This window comes from Triticum dicoccoides, chromosome 1A, assembly GCF_002162155.2.
Source record: "Triticum dicoccoides isolate Atlit2015 ecotype Zavitan chromosome 1A, WEW_v2.0, whole genome shotgun sequence".
Classification (NCBI taxonomy): Eukaryota; Viridiplantae; Streptophyta; class Magnoliopsida; order Poales; family Poaceae; genus Triticum; species Triticum dicoccoides.
In genome coordinates, this window is record NC_041380.1 from 409164544 (window position 1) to 409185419 (window position 20876).

A 20876-nucleotide genomic window follows, 5' to 3' on the forward strand; every position below is an offset into this window, starting at 1 on the left:
AGTATCGAGTTGTAGTCATTGAGTTGTAAATAAATAGAGGTGTTATGATCATCATTCAATAGAGCATTGTCCCAAAAAAGGCCAAAGAGAAAAAAAAGAAGGCCCAAAAAATATAAATAAATAAAAAAGGGGCAATGCTACTATCCTTTTTTCCACACTTGTGCTTCAAAGTAGCACCATGATATAGCAAGTCTCATATATTGTGCTTCAAAGTAGCACCATGTTCTTCATATAGAGAGTCTCATATATTGTCACTTTCATATACTAGTGGGAATTTTATGTTATAGAACTTGGCTTGTATATTCCAATGATGGGATTCCTCAAATTGCCCTAGGTCTTCGTGAGCAAGCAAGTTGGATGCACACCCACTAGTTTCTTTTATTGAGCATTCATACATTTATAGCTCTAGTGCATCCGTTGCATAGCAATTCCTACTCACTCACATTGATATCTATTGATGGAATCTCCATAGCCCGTTGATACGCCTAGTTGATGTGAGACTATCTTCTCCTTTTTGTCTTCTCCACAACCATCATTCTATTCCACCTATAGTGTTATATCCATGGCTCAAGCTCATGTATTGTGTGAAGATTGAAAAAGTTTTGAAAAAGTTAGAGTATGAAACAATTGCTTGGCTTGTCATCGGGGTTGTGCATGATTTAAATACTTTGTGTGGGAAAGATGGAGCATAGCCAGACTATATGATTTTGTAGGGATAACTTTCTTTGGCCATGATATTTTGAGAAGACATAATTGCTTTGTTAGTATGCTTGAAGTATTATTATTTTCTATGTCAATATAAACTTTTGTCTTGAATCTTTCTATTCTAAATATTCATACCACAATTAAGAAGATTTGCATTGAAATTATGCCAAGTAGCACTCCGCATCAAAAATTCTCTTTTTATCATTTACCTACTCGAGGACGAGCGGGAATTAAGCTTGGGGATGCCTGATACGTCTCCAACGTATCTATAATTTTTGATTGCTCCATGCTATATTATCTACTGTTTTGTACTATATTGGGCTTTATTTTCCACTTTTATATTATTTTTGGGACTAACCTATTAACCGGAGGCCCAGCCTAGAATTGTTGTTTTTTGCCTATTTCAGTGTTTCGGATAAAAAGAATATCAAACGGAGTCCAAACGGAATAAAATCTTCGGGAACGTGATTTTCTCACCGAACGTGATCCAGGAGACTTGGACCCTACTGCAAGGGATCAAAGAGGTGGTCACGAGGGTGGGGGCTCCCCCCCCCCCTAGGGCGCGCCCCCTGCCTCGTGGGACCCTCGGTGCTCCACCGACGTACTCCTTCCTCCTATATGTACACACGTACCCCCAAATGATCAGAACAGGAGCCAAAAACCTAATTCCACCGCCGCAACTTTCTGTATCCACGAGATCCCATCTTGGGGCCTATTCCGAAGCTCCGCTGGAAGAGGGCCATCATCACGGAGGGCTTCTACATCATCATAGCCCCCTCCGATGAAGTGTGAGTAGTTTACCTCAGACCTTCGGGTCCATAGTTAGTAGCTAGATGGCTTCTTCTCTCTCTTTGAATCTCAATACAAAGTTCTCCCCCTCTCTTGTGGAGATCTATTCGATGTAATCTTCTTTTTGTGGTGTGTTTGTTGAGACCGATGAATTGTGGGTTTATGATCAAGTCTATCTATGAATAATATTTGAATCTTCTCTGAATTCTTTTATGTATGATTGGTTATCTTTGCAAGTCTCTTTGAATTATCCGTTTGGTTTGGCCAACTAGATTGGTAGTTCTTGCCATGGGAGAAGTGCTTAGCTTTGGGTTCGATCTTGCGGTGTCCTTACCCAGTGACAGAAGGGGCAGCAAGGCACGTATTGTATCGTTGCCATCGAGGATAACAAGATGGGGTTTATTTCATATTGCATGAATTTATCTCTCTACATCATGTCATCTTGCTTAAGGCGTTACTCTGTTTTTAACTTAATACTCTAGATGCATGCTGGATAGCGGTCGATAAGTGGAGTAATAGTAGTAGATGCAAAATCGTTTCGATCTACTTGTCACGGACGTGATGCCTATATACCTGATCATGCCTAGATATTCTCATAATTATGCACAATTCTATCAATTGCTCAACAGTAATTTGTTCACCCACCGTAGAATACTTATGCTCTTGAGAGAAGCCACTAGTGAAACCTATGGCCCCCGGGTCTATTCTCATCATATCAATCTCCATCACTTTTATATTGTTTTGATATTTACTTTGCCTTTACTTTTTACTTTGCATCTTTATATCAAAAATACCAAAAATATTCTATCTATCAGATCTCACTCTCGTAAGTGACCGTAAAGGGCTTGACAAACCCTAATCGCGTTGGTTGCGAGTAGCTATCGCTTTGTACAGGTACGAGGGACTTGAGCGTGGGCTCCTACTGGATTGATACCTTGGTTCTCAAAAACTGAGGGAAATACTTACGCTGCTCTGCTGCATCATCCCTTCCTCTTCGGGGAAAACCAACGCAAGCTCAAGACATAGCACACCTCGTCGGCCCGACGCGCATGTCCGGTGGCACCGGGATGTTCACCTCGAAGAAGTGGTAGGCCTCCCACTCGTGGAGCGAGCGTTCAGCCGAAGACGTTGGCCGCCGCCGTGTCGCCGGGGAAGCGCTCGGCCATCGGGATGGGGTTGGGGAGAGAGGGGAGGGGAGGAACGTTGGCGGGCGGCTGCGCACGGGGAGAGAGGCAGAGCTCGGCGGAGGCTGTGGGCTGGTTTTATAGCCCCGCGCTGTGTGTACGCGTGGCGGGAGGGGAGGCATCGCCGCGCCGCCCATGAGGAATCAATGGCAAGGCTGACCCCATTGATTCCCCGCGAGAAACCGAGGCGTTCTGAGGACGACGAGGCGCGTGTCGCTGACTCGGCTGGCCGCGGCTCTTTTGCGCCAAAACGCTCGCCCTGACGCCCCCCAGCACGCCGGGTTCGAACTGGGTCAGCCGGTGCCAGTTTCAGCCCAAATCGACGAAAAACGGCCTTCTAGGACGTGACTGGGCCGATTTTTGGGCGCCGGCGCTGAAAAATCGCGTGGGGAAGGCTTGTTGGGGGCATGGGTGGAGATGCTCTAAGCATGCATGTTAGTTGTACGGTTTGTTGACATACTTAATTACTATCATAATTCAGGTGTTGGGAGACATTAGATAAGGGTATATTTGATTCGTGTGATCCCAAAGACAAATCAATAAGATAAATGTAGGGCTCCATTGTCATGTCCACTTGAATCCCACGAGATTGAATTCCCACCAAGATTTCGTCGTGAAAAAAACACTCTTCTAATAGTTTAAGTAAATGGAATTTTGCTTTGAAATGCAGTGCAAAGGAACAAGGAGTATAGTTCTACAAACCAAACAACGTACTTGAAAATGTTACTAAGAATTCCAACCCTCTAAAATTTCTAAAAATCCTTTGAGTCATTAAGACTCTCTCGAGGCACATAGTCAAGTCCTAACAAACTAATGATCCAAGGACATAATCAGATACCAAGTAGACAAGTGTTGGTCATACAATTTCTAAACATCGAATGATGTATTTCTCATACATGAATGGTTCTCCGAGAAAACGAACATATGACTAAACATAGAGCTAGGTATCTCTAATGCATGGTCCTGGTCAATACAATTTCTGATGTGACGGCGGCCCGATCTTTCGATGAGAGTGGGGATAATTATCGATTTGGTGGATTTTGACCTTGACGATCCGGCTATACCGTACCCGACGATACGCCTCGACAATCGCTAAACCAATCTCCGATGGTTATTGACCTTGCCGTAGGCACGATCAACCTGAACAACGAGGTTCAAGTTCCTGCAAGCAACTGAAGAACCGGCAAGAACAAAGGTGAATTGCAACTGAAATTGCGGATAATAAACTGAGCACACGAACTAGATGAAAAGTTGGGGTTCCACTGTGGATCTGACAAGGCGGTAGTCCTACACGTCTCGTAGATGCGAATTATAGCGATGGCTAGACAATACAATAAAACCCGAGTCTAAACCCTAACTTAACCTAGCTATTTATTAAAGCAGATGCCGCCTGGGGCTGATCGGACACCGGTCCGTACGGCGACCGAGTGCTGCACGTAGGAAGTAGTCAAATCGTGTTGGCCCACCATGGCCCAAAACGTGGTGTATCTTGGTCCATGCAACAAAAATCAATTGGCTTGGGTCTTGTGGCATCTGCTTCCTGTACCATGGCATGCACGATGGATGGGATGGATGGTGCGGTGTGTGCATGCATGCAAGGACGGTTGAGAGCATGCACACAAAGAGTGTTGTTCCATTTGGTTTAAAGGCTCCTCTTCAATTGATTGTTTGATTCCTTGGTTTCTGAGTACAATTAAATCAGAACATGAGTGTAATATCATATTCTCGTTAGCTAAATCATATGTACAAAGGAGCGATAGTACCTGGCCATTTATTTGTCTCGCTCGCGCTCTAGTAATAGGACCAGGTGGAATAACTGATGTAGGAGTCGCGGCGGGTGTAACAATAGAAGAGATGTCCTCATCATCCCCCCTTCTTGAATCGAAGTCGTCCTCGACGGCATCTCATCGTCATCACCCAAATAAGGCTTTAAATCTGCAACGTTAAATGTGGGACTAACCCGAAATTCTGCAGGCAAATCAAGCTTATATGCATTCTCATTAATTTTTTCAAGCACTTTAAAAGGTCCATCCGCACGAGGCATTAATTTTGACTTACGTAAATCAGGGAAGCGGTCTTTTCGCAAATGTAACCATACTAAATCACCTGGTTCAAACACAATACTTTTCCTACCCTGACTACCAGCAAGTTTATACTTGGCATTCATGCGTTCAATATTTTTCTTAGTCATCTCATGCATTTTCAATACTAACTCAGCACGTTCTTTAGCGTCAAGGTTTACCTTCTCCGAAGATGGAATAGGTAATAAATCAATTGGCGCACGAGGTATAAATCCATAAACAATCTCGAAAGGGCATAATTTTGTGGTGGAATGAACGGAATGATTATAAGCAAACTCTACATGAGGCAGGCAATCTTCCCACATTTTTAAGTTCTTTTTCAAAACAGCCCTAAGCATAGTAGACAATGTTCGATTAACCACTTCAGTTTGACCATCTGTTTGAGGATGACATGTAGTACTAAATAAAAGCTTAGTCCCCAATTTTGTCCACAACACCCTCCAAAAGTGGCTAAGAAATTTTGTGTCACGATCAGAAACAATTGTATTTGGCACACCATGTAAACGAACTACTTCTCTGAAGAACAAATCAGCAATGTAAGTAGCATCGTCACTTTTATGACGAGGTATAAAATGTGCCATCTTAGAGAATCTATCGACAACAACAAATATACTATCCCTCCCTCGTCGTGTTCTAGGCAGTCCTAATACAAAGTTCATAGATATATCTTCCCAAGGAGTGCTAGGAACAGGAAGAGACATATATAAACCATGTGGGTTCAAGTGTGACTTAGCTTTTTGGCATGTCATGCAGCGTGCAACATATCTCTCCACATCCCTTCTCATTTTTGGCCAAAAGAAATGACTAGCAAGGATGTCTTCTGTCTTCTTGACGCCAAAATGTCCCATAAGTCCTCCTCCATGCGACTCCTCTAACAACAAAAGACGAATAGAGCTATCTGGGATGCATAGCTTGTTAGCGCGAAAAACAAATCCGTCATTAATGACGAACTTGTTCCAAGTTCTACCCTCTCTGCAATTGAGCAATATATCTTTAAAGTCAACATCATTAGCGTATTTCTCTTTTATAGTTTCAAGTCCAAAAATTTTGAAGTCAAGTTGTGATAACATAGTATAGCGTCTAGACAAGGCATCGGCAATAACATTCTCCTTCCCTTTCTTGTGTTTAATAACATAAGGAAAGGATTCAATAAATTCAACCCATTTTGCGTGTCTACGATTCAGTTTGCTTTGACTTCTAATATGCTTGAGGGATTCATGATCAGAATGTATGACAAACTCCTTAGGCCATAAATAATGTTGCCATGTCTCCAAAGTCCGAACTAGTGCATAAAGTTCTTTATCATATGTTGAATAATTCAGACTAGGCCCACTGAGCTTTTCACTAAAGTATGCTACTGGTTTTCCTTCTTGCAATAAAACACCACCTAAACCAATGCCGCTAGCATCACATTCTAATTCAAACATCTTATTAAAATCAGGTAATTGCAGGAAAGGGGCGTGTATAAGCTTATCTTTAAGAATAGTGAAGGCTTCCTCTTGTGCGTCGCTCCAAACAAATGGCACATTTTTCTTTGGGAGCTCGTTGAGCGGCGCTGCGATGGTACTAAAATCTTTCACGAACCGCCGGTAGAACCCAGCAAGTCCGAGAAAACTTCGTACCTGTGTGACCGAGTTAGGGGTCGGCCAACTCTGGATCGCTTCAACCTTGGCTTTATCAACTTCAATTCCCTGTGCTGTCACAACATAGCCAAGAAAAACGACTCGATCCGTGCAAAAAGTGCACTTCTCGATATTACCAAATAAACGTGCATCACGCAGAGCAGAAAAAATAGCATGCAAATGGTCTAAGTGTTCCTCTGGTGACTTGCTATAAATCAAAATATCATCGAAATATACTACCACAAATCGTCCAATAAAAGCTCGCAAAACTTCATTCATTAGTCTCATGAAAGTACTAGGTGCATTAGTCAATCCAAAAGGCATAACTAACCACTCATATAAACCAAATTTAGTTTTGAAAGCAGTTTTCCATTCATCACCTAGTTTCATACGAATTTGATGGTAGCCACTACGCAAGTCCACTTTAGAAAACACAACTGAGCCACTGAGTTCATCAAGCATGTCATCTAATCTAGGAATAGGATGATGATATCGAATTGTAATATTATTGATGGCTCTACAATCAACACACATACGCGAAGTACCGTCTTTTTTAGGAACAAGTAAAATTGGTACGGCACATGGACTAAGGGATTCACGAATGTAACCTTTTTCAAGTAGTTCGTGAACTTGTCGCTGAATCTCCTTAGTCTCCTCTGGATTAGTCCGGTACGGCGCACGGTTGGGTAATGAGGCGCCAGGGATCAAGTCAATTTGATGTTCAATTCCTCTTATAGGTGCCAGCCCCGGTGGTACTTCCTTTGGAAAAACATTATGATACTCCTGCAAAAGGTCAGCGACAACAGGAGGCAAAGAAGAAGGCATATCCTCAAATGAAAACAAAACTTCTTTGCAAATAAGAGCATAACATTCATCAGTATGAGCATCTAACTCAAAAATTTCAGCACGTGTAGCTAAGAAAGATACACCTTTCAATTTAATTTCTTTAGATGTGCTAGGATCAGATTTGTGCAGCTTATTAAATTGTTCTAACTCATCAACAACTTTCTGATTTTCAGATTGAGTACGCTCAATATTTGTGTTTCTACTAGCCCTAGCAAGATCATCTTTTAAAATTTGCTCAGGAGACATAGGGTGTAGAATGATTTTCTTTCCTTTATGTGTGAGAGTGTACTGATTAGTTCTACCATCATGTAAACATTGTTTATCATATTGCCATGGCCTTCCTAGTAACATAGAACAAGCTTGCATAGGCACAATATCACAATCAATAGTGTCATGGTATGAACCTAAAGAAAAAGGAACTCTCACCATGCGTGTTACCTTTACCTTTCCACCATCATTAAACCATTGAATGTAGTATGGTTGTGGATGTTGTCGCGAAGGTAGGGAGAGCTTCTCCACCATGTCAATGCTTGCTAAATTGTTACAACTCCCTCCATCAATGATTATGCGAACGGAACGCTCCTTGACGACTCCTTTGATGTGGAAGAGGTTGTGACGTTGATCCTTCTTTGCTTTGACAATCTGAGCACTAAGTACACGATGTGATATAAGGCTCATGTACTTATCGGCGTCATCAGCGGTCACATGTTCTTCCTCTTGCTCCGATATTGTGTCATCGTCTTCATGTGTAGCAAGCAAGGCATATGTGTCTTTATCAAAATCACTAGCAGAGTCGTACTCGCCGTCTTCACGAATGATCAATACACGCTTATTAGGACACTCCTTCATGACATGGCCAAATCCCTTACAAGTGTGGCATTGGATATCCTTTGTTCTTTTGGAGGAAGCGGACGATGACGATGAACTTTTTGTTGGAATTTGTGTAGTACTTTTCAGTGGTGCCGAAGTATGTGATGCTGAAGTTGATGAAGAAGGCCCCAGTCGAGAGGTTGCAGGTGCTGTTGTAGAGGTGCGAGTGGACGGGGCAGCAGGAGTGCGCGATGCCCATGTGGAAGTACGACCTGCAGAAAAATTAGGACGCAGTCTGGAACGACCCTGCACTTCATGTTCAGCATGTATAGCAAGATGGAATAAACGGGTCATTGAATGATAATCTTTATAAGCAAGTATGTCATAAATTTCTCTATTCAATCCACCCAAGAACCTAGCCATAGAGGCTTCCTCGGTCTCAACTAAACCACAACGTAACATGCCCATTTGCAATTCTTGATAATAGTCTTCCACAGATTTAGATCCTTGGTTCAAGCGTTGTAGTTTATTTAGCAAGTCACGTTCATGATATCCAGGAACAAAACGGTGACGCATTACTAATTTCAAAGCTTCCCAAGTGGCAGGAATATTATTAGGATGTTACGACAATGTGCTCTCCACCAAACAGAAGCAAAATCACTAAACTCACTAGTTGCAGCCCTAACTCTTTTATCATCAGGAAAATCATGGCAAGCAAATTTTTGATCAACTAGTAATTCCCAGTCAAGATAAACATCTGGATCATATTTCCCATCAAAAGGAGGCATGACAAATTTAATTCTACCCAAAGAATCATCATGGCCACGTACCTGAGGATGCTGGTGTCGTCCCATACCTTGTAGATTATTGCGTAGTTGACGATGATCACGATCATTGTTATCATTAACTGCATCAGGATCCTCAGAATCACCATCATAGTTGTCATCTTGGATGTCGTCAGCTATCGAGTTGGCGTTGCAAGGACGGGGCTGGTCGACGGCATCGGTGTATGAAAGAGGGTGCCCCGGGTCTCCTGGGAGTACCCGACGAGCTCGTTGCAGACCTGTGTTGGTGGCTGGAAGATGCGGAGCGGAAGTGGAGGCGGCACCTAGACGGGCATCCTGGGCATCAAGACGTTTCATAATAGATGCAAGTGTTTGGGTGAACGTCTCATTGCTATCCTCGATCGACTTGAGACGCTTATCAAGTGCGCCCTCGAACGATGTGAACCGCTCAGTGTATGCATGCACATCCTCCTCAAGGCGTGCCACCGTGGCTTTCATGTTGTCTTCGTCACCTGCCATGGTTAGGACGGAACAAGAACAAAATCACAAGTATATTGCTCCTATAGTAACTATAGTGAGGCGGTGGAAAATGTCTCTCAACTCTCGAGCAATTACCAAGCTCTTACCAGTTCTTACCGTGCTGCAGTGGTTGTCGGCCGTTGGCGATGTCAAAAGTGATCAAAAGATTGATATAGCGATTACCAAGGGACCGAACAAGATACGATATAGGAAGTGGAGCTTGGTGAAGGTTTCCTCAACTCACAATATGTGGCACAATTAAGCAAAAAGTAATGCAAGCTGAATAATTGCTCAAACTCCTAACTAGTGCTGGCGGTCGACTAGTAAGAGAGAAAACAATCTAAGCCTAGATACTGAGTCACGTGAGTGGGAACCGATGAAAAATTTGAGACAACTCTAATTAGCTAGATATAAATGAAGTACAAGTAAGTGTACAGCAACAAAGAAAAGACAAATGTCCAGACAGTGTCACTGGGATGATAAAGAATAAGTCCTGGACAGAAGGAAAATAATGCCCAAAAGATGCTAGCCGGCCTGATGTTTTGCAACTTTTTCTTTTTCTTATTTTTCTCTTTTTTTCCACTTTTTTCCTTTTTTTTTCAAGCCAGTTACTAGCAAGTATACCCAAGATGGCACGTACACAAATTGGCCAAAAGAAGAAACAAAAGTGCCTTGGCCGAGTGCTACAGCAAGGAAAGAAGACTATAAAAGCTAGCTAGATGTGATTTGGAGTTGAGATTAGCCAGTACTAGTCAGCCGGCGGAGATTTTTCGGATGGCGCGTGGTGGCAGACAAAACATGTGAGATGTCTGGTGCCTCGCGTAACGCAAAACCTGGTAGATGGCAAGCACGCACAGCGTCAGACAGAGATAACTGTGCATCTGGTCGTTCGCGTAACGCTGAGTGCGGTAATGTGGAGAGCGATCGTAATCAACACCTGCCTATTTTTTTTTGGAATTTTCTTCAGATTGGAAAGTAGCGTTGCGGCACGGATTATGTGGGTGGACAAAAACAGATTGATCTAGTAGATGATTTGCTCTCCGACTAATCTAAACCAGCACTAATTCTAGGATGAATGCAACCAACAATTCAACTACACAAATACTAGATACAAAAATTGCTAAAGGCGAAAAAGGTAGGTGTAAAGGATGAACTAATCTATTTTTTTGGCTTTTTTTTGGGTTTATAGGACAGAAAATAACTAATCTAATAAAGCTGTAAATCTCTCACCGATCAACCTGAAAACTGATACCACTTGATGTGACGGTGACCCGATCTTTCGATGAGAGTGGGGATAATTATCGATTTGGTGGATTTTGACCTTGACGATCCGGCTATACCGTACCCGACGATACGCCTCGACAATCGCTAAACCAATCTCCGATGGTTATTGACCTTGCCGTAGGCACGATCAACCTGAACAACGAGGTTCAAGTTCCTGCAAGAAACCGAAGAACCGGCAAGAACAAAGGTGAATTGCAACTGAAATTGTGGATAATAAACTGAGCACACGAACTAGATGAAAAGTTGGGGTTCCACTGTGGATCTGACAAGGCGGTAGTCCTACACGTCTCGTAGATGCGAATTGTAGCGATGGCTAGACAATACAATAAAACCCGAGTCTAAACCCTAACTTAACCTAGCTATTTATTAAAGCAGATGCCGCCTGGGGCTGATCGGACACCGGTCCGTACGGCGACCGAGTGCTGCACGTAGGAAGTAGTCAAATCGTGTTGGCCCACCATGGCCCAAAACGTGGTGTCTCTTGGTCCATGCAACACAAATCAATTGGCTTGGGTCTTGTGGCGTCTGCTTCCTGTACCATGGCATGCACGATGGATGGGATGGATGGTGCGGTGTGTGCATGCATGCAAGGACGGTTGAGAGCATGCACGCAAAGAGTGTTGTTCCATTTGGTTTAAAGGCTCCTCTTCAATTTGATTGTTTGATCCCTTGGTTTCTGAGTATAATTAAATCAGAACATGAGTGTAATATCATATTCTCGTTAGCTAAATCATATGTACAAAGGAGCGATAGTACCTGGCCATTTATTTGTCTCGCTCGCGCTCTAGTAATAGGACCAGGTGGAATAACTGATGTAGGAGTCGCGGCGGGTGTAACAATAGAAGAGATGTCCTCATCAATTTCTTAACACTAATAGATGGAAAAACACTTCTTAAGAAGGAAACATGTAGGGAGGTAGGAATTGTAAATTGGATAGACACACGCACTTGTGCGTGTTCAACCAAGAGTTATTGAAACGCGAACCAACCTATGGTTGAATGTTTAGAAGCACAGTGGTATCACCAGCCCACCAGGGTTTAAGTCTTTTTTTTAAACGGAGGCAAAAGCTTTGCCTCATCCATTAAATAAGAGAGAATAGAGTTTGTTACAAGCCACTGAAATACACCACATGCAGATTACTCGCGTGCAATAAAAGACCCTAATTTCTTAGCTCCGGCGATGACCCAAAGGTTTGCCTCGGTAGAGATGGACGAAAGCAAGATTGGCGGTGGGGCACTCTTATGCTTAAAAACCCTTGCGTTCCGCTCGTTCCAAATTGTCCAAGAGACTAGCATGGTGATGGAGGCCTTGGCTTGACGATCTGGTATTCCTTCGACGCAAGTGCTTGCCCACCAGTCTTCAACCGTTTCAAACAAAGGCCAAGCGGAAGTGTCGAGCCCGAGCATGGGGAATTTCCCAATGACCAGAGACCAAAGGCGCCGGGTGTAGCGGCACTTGAAGAAGAGATGGGGCCCGCACTCTTGCACTCTCTTGCAGAGAGGGCAAACATCACAATTTGGCCATCCTCGCTTTGCCAATCTATCCGCCGTCCAGATTCTATCTTGAAGAGCTAGCCAAGCAAAAAAAATTACTTTTGGAGGTGCCCAAACCTTCCAAACCATCCTGTCCATGGGCGACAGGACCATCCCTAGGAATTGTGCTCTGTATGCGGAAGTCGCCGAGTACTGCCCATTGCTCGTATGCTTCCAAATGATTTCATCCTCGGTGAGCTCGTCAAGGTGGACCTCATTAAGAAGCATCCAAAGAGTGAAGAACTGTGTGGTGTGCTCGGCGGTTACGTTGGTGGGGGTTTTGATCTTGAGGATCCATGCGTTGTGCTTGAGGGCCTCCCTGACCTTCCAACTTTTTCTGTTGGAGGCTTCGAAGATGAGAGGGGCAATGTCTTTTGGCGAACGCCCAAGGAGCCAAGGAGAGTCCCAAAAGGGTGTCCTCGCGCCGTTACGAACGGTGATGGTGGTTGAGGCATAGAAAAAATTGAGGTCCTCCGCATCACATGGGTTTCCCATCCCCACCCACATCTTGTTGGGCTCTTTCCATTCATACCACGGCCATCGTAACCGGAGAGCCCTCGTAAACTTGGAGGTGTTCAGGACCCCAAGGCCTCCGTACGAAAGAGGCCGGCAAACTTTCTCCCAGTTCACTTTGCATTTGGCCCCCGATGTCTTTTCCGAGCCGGACCATAGGAAGGCTCTTTCAAGCTTGTTGACGTTGTGGAGGATGGTTGGCGGTATGACCAACGGGGTGGCGGGGTAGACCACTAGACTTGACACCGGTGCTCGCATTTTTCTAGATTTGTTTCAGGCCTTTCTACGACGTGCATTCAGTGGGAGGAGACGTTCCCGTCGACTATAAAGACGTATGCGATGACTTCGTCAATCCCAAGATAATGTGTTGGCTCAGTCTCTTAGAGGTGCTCATCGGGGTAGGTTATGCATGTGTGTTCATATATAAGGATGAGTGTATGTGCACAGTATAAGCATATGCGTTCTGTGTTCAGAAAAAGAGTTACTGAAATAATGACAAGAAGTAAGAGTGAGTCAGCAAAATGCGTTCAGAAAAAGAGTTACTGAAATAATGACAAGAAGCAAGAGTGAGTCAGCAAAATGCTTCTTATCTGAAGGCTACTTTGAGATAATAAAATACTTTATTTTCTAAAAACTTGTTCCACTGAGAATAAACAGTGATGGTAATAAGGTTGTAAGGGTTATATAAAAAAGTAATGATAAGGGTAAAAAACAAAGAAGGCACATTTCTGGCCGGCAGCCTAGCTGTTGTTGAAGTCAATCGATACAAAATGAATTAAAATGTTAGTATTTTCTTATTAGGTCTTGCTTGCATTAATTTAGCAGTTAACGACACATAGCTTCTTTGAACACGCATCTAAATACTTGTTATTTCTTATAAAGAAGGAGAGCGTTAGGATGATACATACCACGTGTCGTCGCTTTAGAAGAAAAGCAACAATAACACCATAAATGCCCCCAAACGTATAGAAAATTATTCAGGAATCATTAGGACCCATGTCAGGAACACTCACAATTGTTGGCAATTTATTCAACATGTTTTGTTCTTTGAAAATAGAAGTTTTCATTCATCAAATTGAATATTTTTCTGTACGTCAAATTGAATACTTGCAAGGATAAAATTATCAAATCGCAATGTTTTATTCAATCGTTAGAAATTCATATTAGATTGACCAAATCTCCTAAAGACTCATTCTAGGAAGCCTTTGTATAGCACCGTGACACGCAACAAACGTCCTTTCAATCACACTAGTTCGCCTATAAATACTGGTGCATAGAGAGAGCCTATGCATTGCTCATTGCTCACCATCTCAAATCACTTATTCCTCTTCCATCTTCAACAAAACTTACAACAGAACTAAGGATGTCTTGCAGCTGTGGATCAAGCTGCGGCTGCGGCTCAAACTGCAACTGTGGGTATGCATGCATACTTCTCTCTCTTGCAAACTAGAGTGGGTTGCTACTGAGTAATTTCTTGTGCTGATTATTTTGATTCGCCGGTTGCAGCAAGATGTACCCTGACTTAGAGGAGAAGAGCGGTGCCATCGTGCAGGCCACCGCCGTCGTCCTCGGCATCGGGCCCGCGAAGGTGCAGTTCGAGGAGGCCGCCGAGTCCGGTGAGGCCGCCCACGGCTGCAGCTGCGGCGCCAGCTGCAAGTGCAACCCTTGCAACTGCTAAGATGCAAGCGGTCGATGCGTCTGTGGTGATTGTGCCGTGTGTCATCGGGTATGTGAATAATGAAACTGGCGCTGGCCGTCTGGTTAGTGTTGTGGTGTGAATTGTGAAACTATTGCTACCGCTTTGTGTTTGTGTGCGCGAGCCTATGTGCGTGTGTCTTTGTAATGGTCCATCTGAACTGGGGTGAATATACAAAACAGGTTCGCGCAAAGTGTGAGTTAACCACGTCTTACCGATGATTTTCACTTCCATTGAGATTTCGGTGAATTCCACTAAATTTCAATAATTTTAGTAGACACCGAAATACTTACCTTTCGATCAAAATATTTCAGACAAAGGAATTCAAATATTTTCGAATTTTTTCACATAATTTTTGAATTTTGGTATGTGCTGAAAATTTTCTGAAACTGAAATTTAAAACCATATACCGACTCTTATTTGTAAGATAGTAAAGATAGAGATAAACATATTCTTTACTAATGCAGGTGTCACTATATTTCTCTACAATGAACATAAAGGAAAACGCTAAAAAAACTGGAAACTTCCATCTGCAGAGGGATTGAAATAAAGAGGGAGTAGCTTATTAGCTAGACAAGCAGCTCATAGTTCATTTACTTATAGCGTATTTGGTTACATGGATTGACCATAACCAGCCCTGCTAGATGCAAACTCCCGATGTTTGGTTGCCTAATCATCCCTCAGGCGGTGCTTAAGCTTCCCTCGGTCAAGCCCGCTAGGAACGTCTCGCCTGGATGGGTTCTTACATTATAGGAGTAATTGTTATACTAATGAAATTACTAGCAGCAATAGAAGTGTTGGATATGTATGCTTGTGATCAGTTTTGGCCTTCTTCCATGACGAGCATGCTTATTTAGCAGTGTCACGATGAAAAACAGCTTGTCCACTTTGGAGGCTATGCCGCATTGGAGTATGATTTGAGAATGTTGGCTAACTATGATTCACCTTTAGCCATGCATCTTGAGCATTAGTTCATTATTCAGTAAAAGGAATGTTGATGACAATCCCAACAGGTAGAGATAGGAATCATGTACTAAGAATTCCAATCCTCTAAAATATCGACGAAAATCATTTGCATCATTAAGACCCTCTTGGCAGCACAGTCAAGTCCTAACGAACCAAATCAGATACCAAGTATACAAGTACCGGCCAATTTTTTATTTATTTTGAAGTCGCCACTAATACAATTTCTAAACATGGTTGTGTGATGTATTTCTCATGGACGGTTCTGCGAGAAAACGAACATGTGACTAAACATGGAGCTAGGTATCTCTAATGCATGCTCCTAGTCAATACAATTTCTTGATAGTAATAGATGTAATAAACACTTCTTCCATCTATTAGTGTTTTCTTTCTAAAAAGAACACTAATAGATGGAAAACACTTCTTAGTTAAGAGGGAAACATGTAGAGAGGTAGGAAATGTAAATAGGATAGACACTGGAGTTCAATCTGTTCAACCGAGAGTTACTAAAAGAATGACAAGAAGAAAGACTAAGGCAGGATAGCGAGTAAAATGCTTCTTTATCTGAAAGCTACTTTCAGACAAATAAGTTGCTATTTTCCCATTTGCGCAAATTGATACGCAACAAAATGTTTCTTTTTCTACAAACTAGTTCCACTGAGAATAAGCAGTGATGGTAACAAGGCCGTAAGGGTTATAAAAAAGTGATGGTAACGGTAAAAAACAAAGAAGGCACATTTCTGGCCGGCAGCCTAGCTGTTGTTGAAGTCAATCAATATAAAATGAATTAAAATGTTAGTATTTTCTTATTAAGTATCGCTTGCATTAATTTAGCAGCTAACGTACATAGCTTCTTTGGACACGCATCTAAATACTCGTTATTTCTTATAAAGAAGGAGAGCGTTAGGATGACCCATACCACGCATCGCCGCTTTAGAAGAAAGCAACTATAACACCATAAACGCACCCAAATGTACAGAAAATTATTCGGGAATCGTCAGGACCCACGTCAAGAACACTCACAATTATTGATGATTTATTCAGCATGTTTTGTTCTTTGAAAATAGAAGTTCATTCAGTAATTTGAATACTTGCAAGGATAAAATTATCAAATTGCGAAGTTTTATTCAATCGTTAGAAATTTATATTAGATGGACCAAAGCTCCTAAAGACTCATTCTAGGAAGCCGTTGTATAGCACCTTGACATGCAACAAACGTCCTTTCAATCACACTAGTTGGCCTATAAATACTGGTGCACGGGGAGAGCCTATGCATTGCTCATTGCTCACCATCTCAAATCACATATTCCTCTTCCATCTTTGACAAAACTTACAGCAAAACTAAGGATGTCTTGCAGCTGTGGATCAAGCTGCGGCTGTGGTTCAAACTGCAACTGCGGGTATGCATACTTCTCTCTTCCAAACTAGAGTGGGTTGCTAACTCAGTATTTCTTGCGCTGATTTTTTTTATTTGAATGTTGCAGCAAGATGTACCCTGATTTGGAGGGGAAGAGCACCACCACTATGCAGGCCACCGTCGTCGTCCTCGGCGTCGGGCCCGTGAAGGTGCAGTTCGAGGAGGCCGCCGAGTCCGGTGAGACCGGCCACGGCTGCAGCTGCGGTGCCAGCTGCAAGTGCAACCCTTGCAACTGCTAAGATGCAAGCAGTCGATTTGTATGTGGTGATTGTGTCGTGTATCATCGGGTGTGTGAATAATGAAACCGGCGCCGACCGCCTGGTTAATGTTGTGGTGTGGTTTGCTCTTGGCGCCCCTGTGCTCATGTAACTTGTGAAACTATTGCTACTGCTTTGTGTTTGTGTGCGCGAGCCTATATGTGTGGGTCTTTGTAGTTTGTAATAGTCCATCTGAACTGAAGTGAATATACAAAACAGGTTCGTGCAAAGTGTGCATTGTTAGCTAGAAACGGTGCTTAAAGCATCCCTCGGTCAAACCCGCTAGGAACATATTTCAATGTTGTACCCCCTCCTCTACTCCCATTGTATGTGATGAACTGGTGATATATTTCTGTAAAAATACAGTGCAAAGGAATATATTTCTACAAACCAAACAACATACTTCCTCCGTCCGGAAATACTTGTCATCAAAATGAATAAAAGAGGATGTATCTAGATGTATATTAGTTCTAGATACATCTTTTTTTATCCATTTTGATGACAAGTATTTTCGGACGGAGGGAGTACTTAGCAATGTTACTAAGAATTCCAATCCTCAAAAGTTTCTATAAAAAATCTTTGAATCATTAAGACTCTCGCAGCACATATTCAAGTCCTAACAAACCAACGATCCAAAAGGACATAATCAGATACCAAGTAGACAAGTACTGGTCAATGCAATTTCTGAACATGGAGCGGTGTATTTCTCATGGATGGTTCTGTTGGAAAACGAACATATGACTAAACATGGAGCTAGGTATCTCTAATGCATGGTCCTGGTCAATACAATATCTTAACACTAGTAGATGGAAAAACAATTCTTAGTTAAGAAGGAAACATGTAGAGAGGTAGGAGTTGTAGATAGAATAGACACATGCAGTTAGGTCTGGGTTTTTTTTTTTTGCGGGTTGCAGTTCGGTCTGTTCAATTGAGAGAGTTGCTGAAATAATGACAAGAAGCAAGAGTAATAATGACAAGAAGCAAGAGTAAGGCGGGATACTGCGTAAAATGCCTCTGCATCTGAAAGCTACTTTGAGACCCAATAAGTTATTATTTCCCCATTTGTGTAATACGCAATAAAATGCTTCCTTTTCTGAAAACTACTACCTTTGTTTCTAAATGTAAGTTCAAAATTGAACTGTCAAAACATCATACATTTAGGAAGATAGAGTGTAGTTTCATTGAGAATAAGCAGTGATGGTAATAAGGCCTTAAGCGAAAGAAAGCCATGGCAAGGGTAAAAAAGCAAAGAAGGCACATTTCTGGCCGGCAGGCTAGCTGTTGTTGAAGTCAACCGACATAAAATAAATTAAATGTTGTTTTCGTATTAGGTCTTGCTTGCATTAGTTTCTTTGAGCACATGTCTTTCTTTTTGCGAGTTGAACACGCATCTAATTACTCGTTATTTCTTATAACGAAGGGGAGCGTTAAGATAATGCGTACCACGCATCGTTGTTTTAGAAGAAAGCACCAATGACATCGTAAACGCCCCAAACATACATTAGTTTATACAGAAATCATAAGGACCCACGTCAAGAACACTCACCATTATTGGTGATTTATTAAGCATATTTTTCTTCTTTGAAAACGGAAGTTCATTTCGGAACTTCAATACTTGCAAGGATAAAATTTCGAAATCGCAAAACTTTATTTAATCATCGGAAATTTACATTGGAGTTCCTTGTGCAAATATGCTTGGATATCTCTGTTCTGTCTTGCAAATTACTAATAGTTGTTTCAGGAGAGTTCCCCATGCTGATTTTTTTTTGTTGCAGCAAGATGCACCCTGACTTTCAGAGTAGAGCAGCGCCACCGTGGCCGTCTCAAGGAGGCCGCCAAGTGCGGTGTGGCTGGCCATGCCTGCAGCCGCTGTGCCAGCTGCAAGTGCAACTGCTAAGATGCAAGCGATCGGTGCGCTTATGGTAATATTGAGACCGGCTTGTGGTAATATTGAGACCGACCGGCGCAAGCGATCAACTGGTGCTAAGCATGCATGATTGTGGTGTGGTTTGCACGCACATGTGTTCTTGTAATGGTTCATCTTAAGTGAAAATAGAGAGTAGGGTCGGTACGACAACAAGAGCAACTCAGCACTAAAATTGGCGCACCCCTGGTGAACTTCAACATGAACTGGAAACTTGATGAGCCATGTGCATTTGGTTGAAATGTGAATCTTAAATCTTACAGTGCTAAATAGAGGTGTGATCTACTACTATTAGTCAAATGATAATCAACCACTTGCTTGCCGTGGATTTGATCATCTGGGCCACTGTTGTTATCATGTTTTGAACCTCATCGGTCAGCATAACGGGAGCTCACAGGAATATGCCAGTGTACCACAATACATGTTAGATTCCAATCAAGTATAGATCACTGATGAACAAACCACACCAAATAGACTGTTCAATGAAGAACAATGCATGCAAAGACACATTTTATAGATAAAGAAATTCTCATAAAGCTGCAAATATCATTTCCAATCCAGCAGCATGACAAAACTTAGGTAACGACATAGATATTCTTTGGTCATACAGAACACTGGATTAAGTTCAAAACAGTAGATCCTAGCGATACATGAGACATATCGACCACCAGAAACTCGTCCATCTTACTTCTCAACCTCTCCCTCACCAGCCTTGACGTTGTGCTTCCTTGAGTACCTCAGGTTCCTCAGGAACTTCGGGTCCATCTAAAAGGAAACAATAAAGAGGCATATATCAGTAGGCGTAGACAAACAGAAATCACAAATATTTCACAGGCTAAACTCCCAAGCCTTGCATTAGATCCCTACCACACAGGGTTAGGAATAGAAAATCCAATAGAAATAAGATGCGGGTAACAGACATACACGAGACATCAAGAACTGCTCTATCACAAGCTGAGTATTTTCAGACACCAATGTCATCACTTAACATACCAATTCAAAAACCAAATCCTAGAGTACACTCTCAATTGCAGCATGATAGGGCACTGCAGTTATAGTTCACATCATACCTACGGAATAATAACTAATCTACAGGAGAAAACTAGAACAAAGGGCCTAGATTCTTGCACATAATACAGTTTCATCCAGAAATAAATGACCCATTTTGACATAGCGCCAACTATTGACCACAACAATTATCTAATGTAACAACAGATTTGAACAACCTATCTGTCCCGTGCACTAGAATCGAACAATGCTACCTCATATTTCAGGGTCGTACTCCAATTTGTCGACGACAGGTTCACATTTCTAGCATGATTACAGATAATTGCAGGAAAGAAACTAACTAACCCAGATTGAAGGATGCACTGCAAACACTTATCCACGACATGAACAGCAAATCTGAACCAGAAAGTAGGGGAAAACAGAACAGAGACAAGCTCGGGATCTAGGGGCTGCTTGCTAAGCAGGATGAACGTACCCCCTTGGTGGAGGCCTGGCGCTGGCGCTTGGGCTTCTTGATGCCGTTCCTGTGCGCCTTGTACGACTGGTTGTGCGCCGTGTGGTTCTTCGACTTGGCCATCTCCGATCCCTTCTGCTGCGGCTCCTGCCAACCACAAGAGGAACGAGAAACGGCTATCAATTCAGATGATGCGCTCGGATGAGACGTGAAGCGACGAGACGGAGAAGAAGGGAGGGGATGAGAGTTTCTCACCGGTGCGCTGGGGTTCGGCGGCGGCGGAAGAAGGGCTAGGGTTTCGGGAGATGGCGTGACCTCGATGCCTGGTTTTATATAGACGAAGGGCTGGTTTGCCCTAGCCCGCTTATGGATGGGCTGGAACCCCGCCCATTCCAGACCCACGGGCCGCTTACGGATTGAAGATTCCATTAAAGGCCCATCCTACCAGTCAATGTGGCCCAACTTCTTTGCATGGGCTATCCAGCCG

General features: G+C 42.7%; 3 protein-coding genes across 3 annotated transcripts; 2 read left to right on the top strand and 1 right to left on the bottom strand.

Moving 5' to 3' along the window:
- Positions 1-13977: 13977 nt before the first annotated feature.
- On the top strand, positions 13978-14478 carry LOC119295891 (metallothionein-like protein 1). Its single transcript, XM_037574347.1, has 2 exons — positions 13978-14086; positions 14177-14478. The coding sequence occupies exons 1-2, from the start codon at positions 14034-14036 to the stop codon at positions 14346-14348; spliced, it is 225 nt and encodes a 74-aa protein (XP_037430244.1). The 5' UTR covers positions 13978-14033; the 3' UTR covers positions 14349-14478.
- Positions 14479-16639: 2161 nt separating this feature from the next.
- On the top strand, positions 16640-17253 carry LOC119295967 (metallothionein-like protein 1). Its single transcript, XM_037574417.1, has 2 exons — positions 16640-16729; positions 16814-17253. The coding sequence occupies exons 1-2, from the start codon at positions 16677-16679 to the stop codon at positions 16983-16985; spliced, it is 225 nt and encodes a 74-aa protein (XP_037430314.1). The 5' UTR covers positions 16640-16676; the 3' UTR covers positions 16986-17253.
- Positions 17254-19410: 2157 nt separating this feature from the next.
- On the bottom strand, positions 19411-20761 carry LOC119276282 (60S ribosomal protein L29-1-like). The gene is made up of 3 exons (XM_037557313.1): positions 20645-20761; positions 20411-20536; positions 19411-19692 (listed from the first exon to the last, which is right to left on the bottom strand). Exons 2-3 carry the CDS (start codon positions 20510-20512, stop codon positions 19612-19614), a joined length of 183 nt encoding a protein of 60 aa, XP_037413210.1. The 5' UTR covers positions 20513-20536; positions 20645-20761; the 3' UTR covers positions 19411-19611.
- Between the last annotated feature and the right edge of the window lie 115 nt (positions 20762-20876).

Coding starts and splice junctions, on each gene's coding strand:
- LOC119276282 (XM_037557313.1), bottom strand. CDS start 20,512: ATGGCCAAGTCGAAGAACCACACGGCGCACAACCAGTCGTACAAGGCG. Junction 19,693..20,410: donor GCCAGGCCTCCACCAAGGGG/GTACGTTCATCC, acceptor GTTTCCTTTTAG/ATGGACCCGAAGTTCCTGAG.
- LOC119295967 (XM_037574417.1), top strand. CDS start 16,677: ATGTCTTGCAGCTGTGGATCAAGCTGCGGCTGTGGTTCAAACTGCAAC. Junction 16,730..16,813: donor GGTTCAAACTGCAACTGCGG/GTATGCATACTT, acceptor TGAATGTTGCAG/CAAGATGTACCCTGATTTGG.
- LOC119295891 (XM_037574347.1), top strand. CDS start 14,034: ATGTCTTGCAGCTGTGGATCAAGCTGCGGCTGCGGCTCAAACTGCAAC. Junction 14,087..14,176: donor GGCTCAAACTGCAACTGTGG/GTATGCATGCAT, acceptor CGCCGGTTGCAG/CAAGATGTACCCTGACTTAG.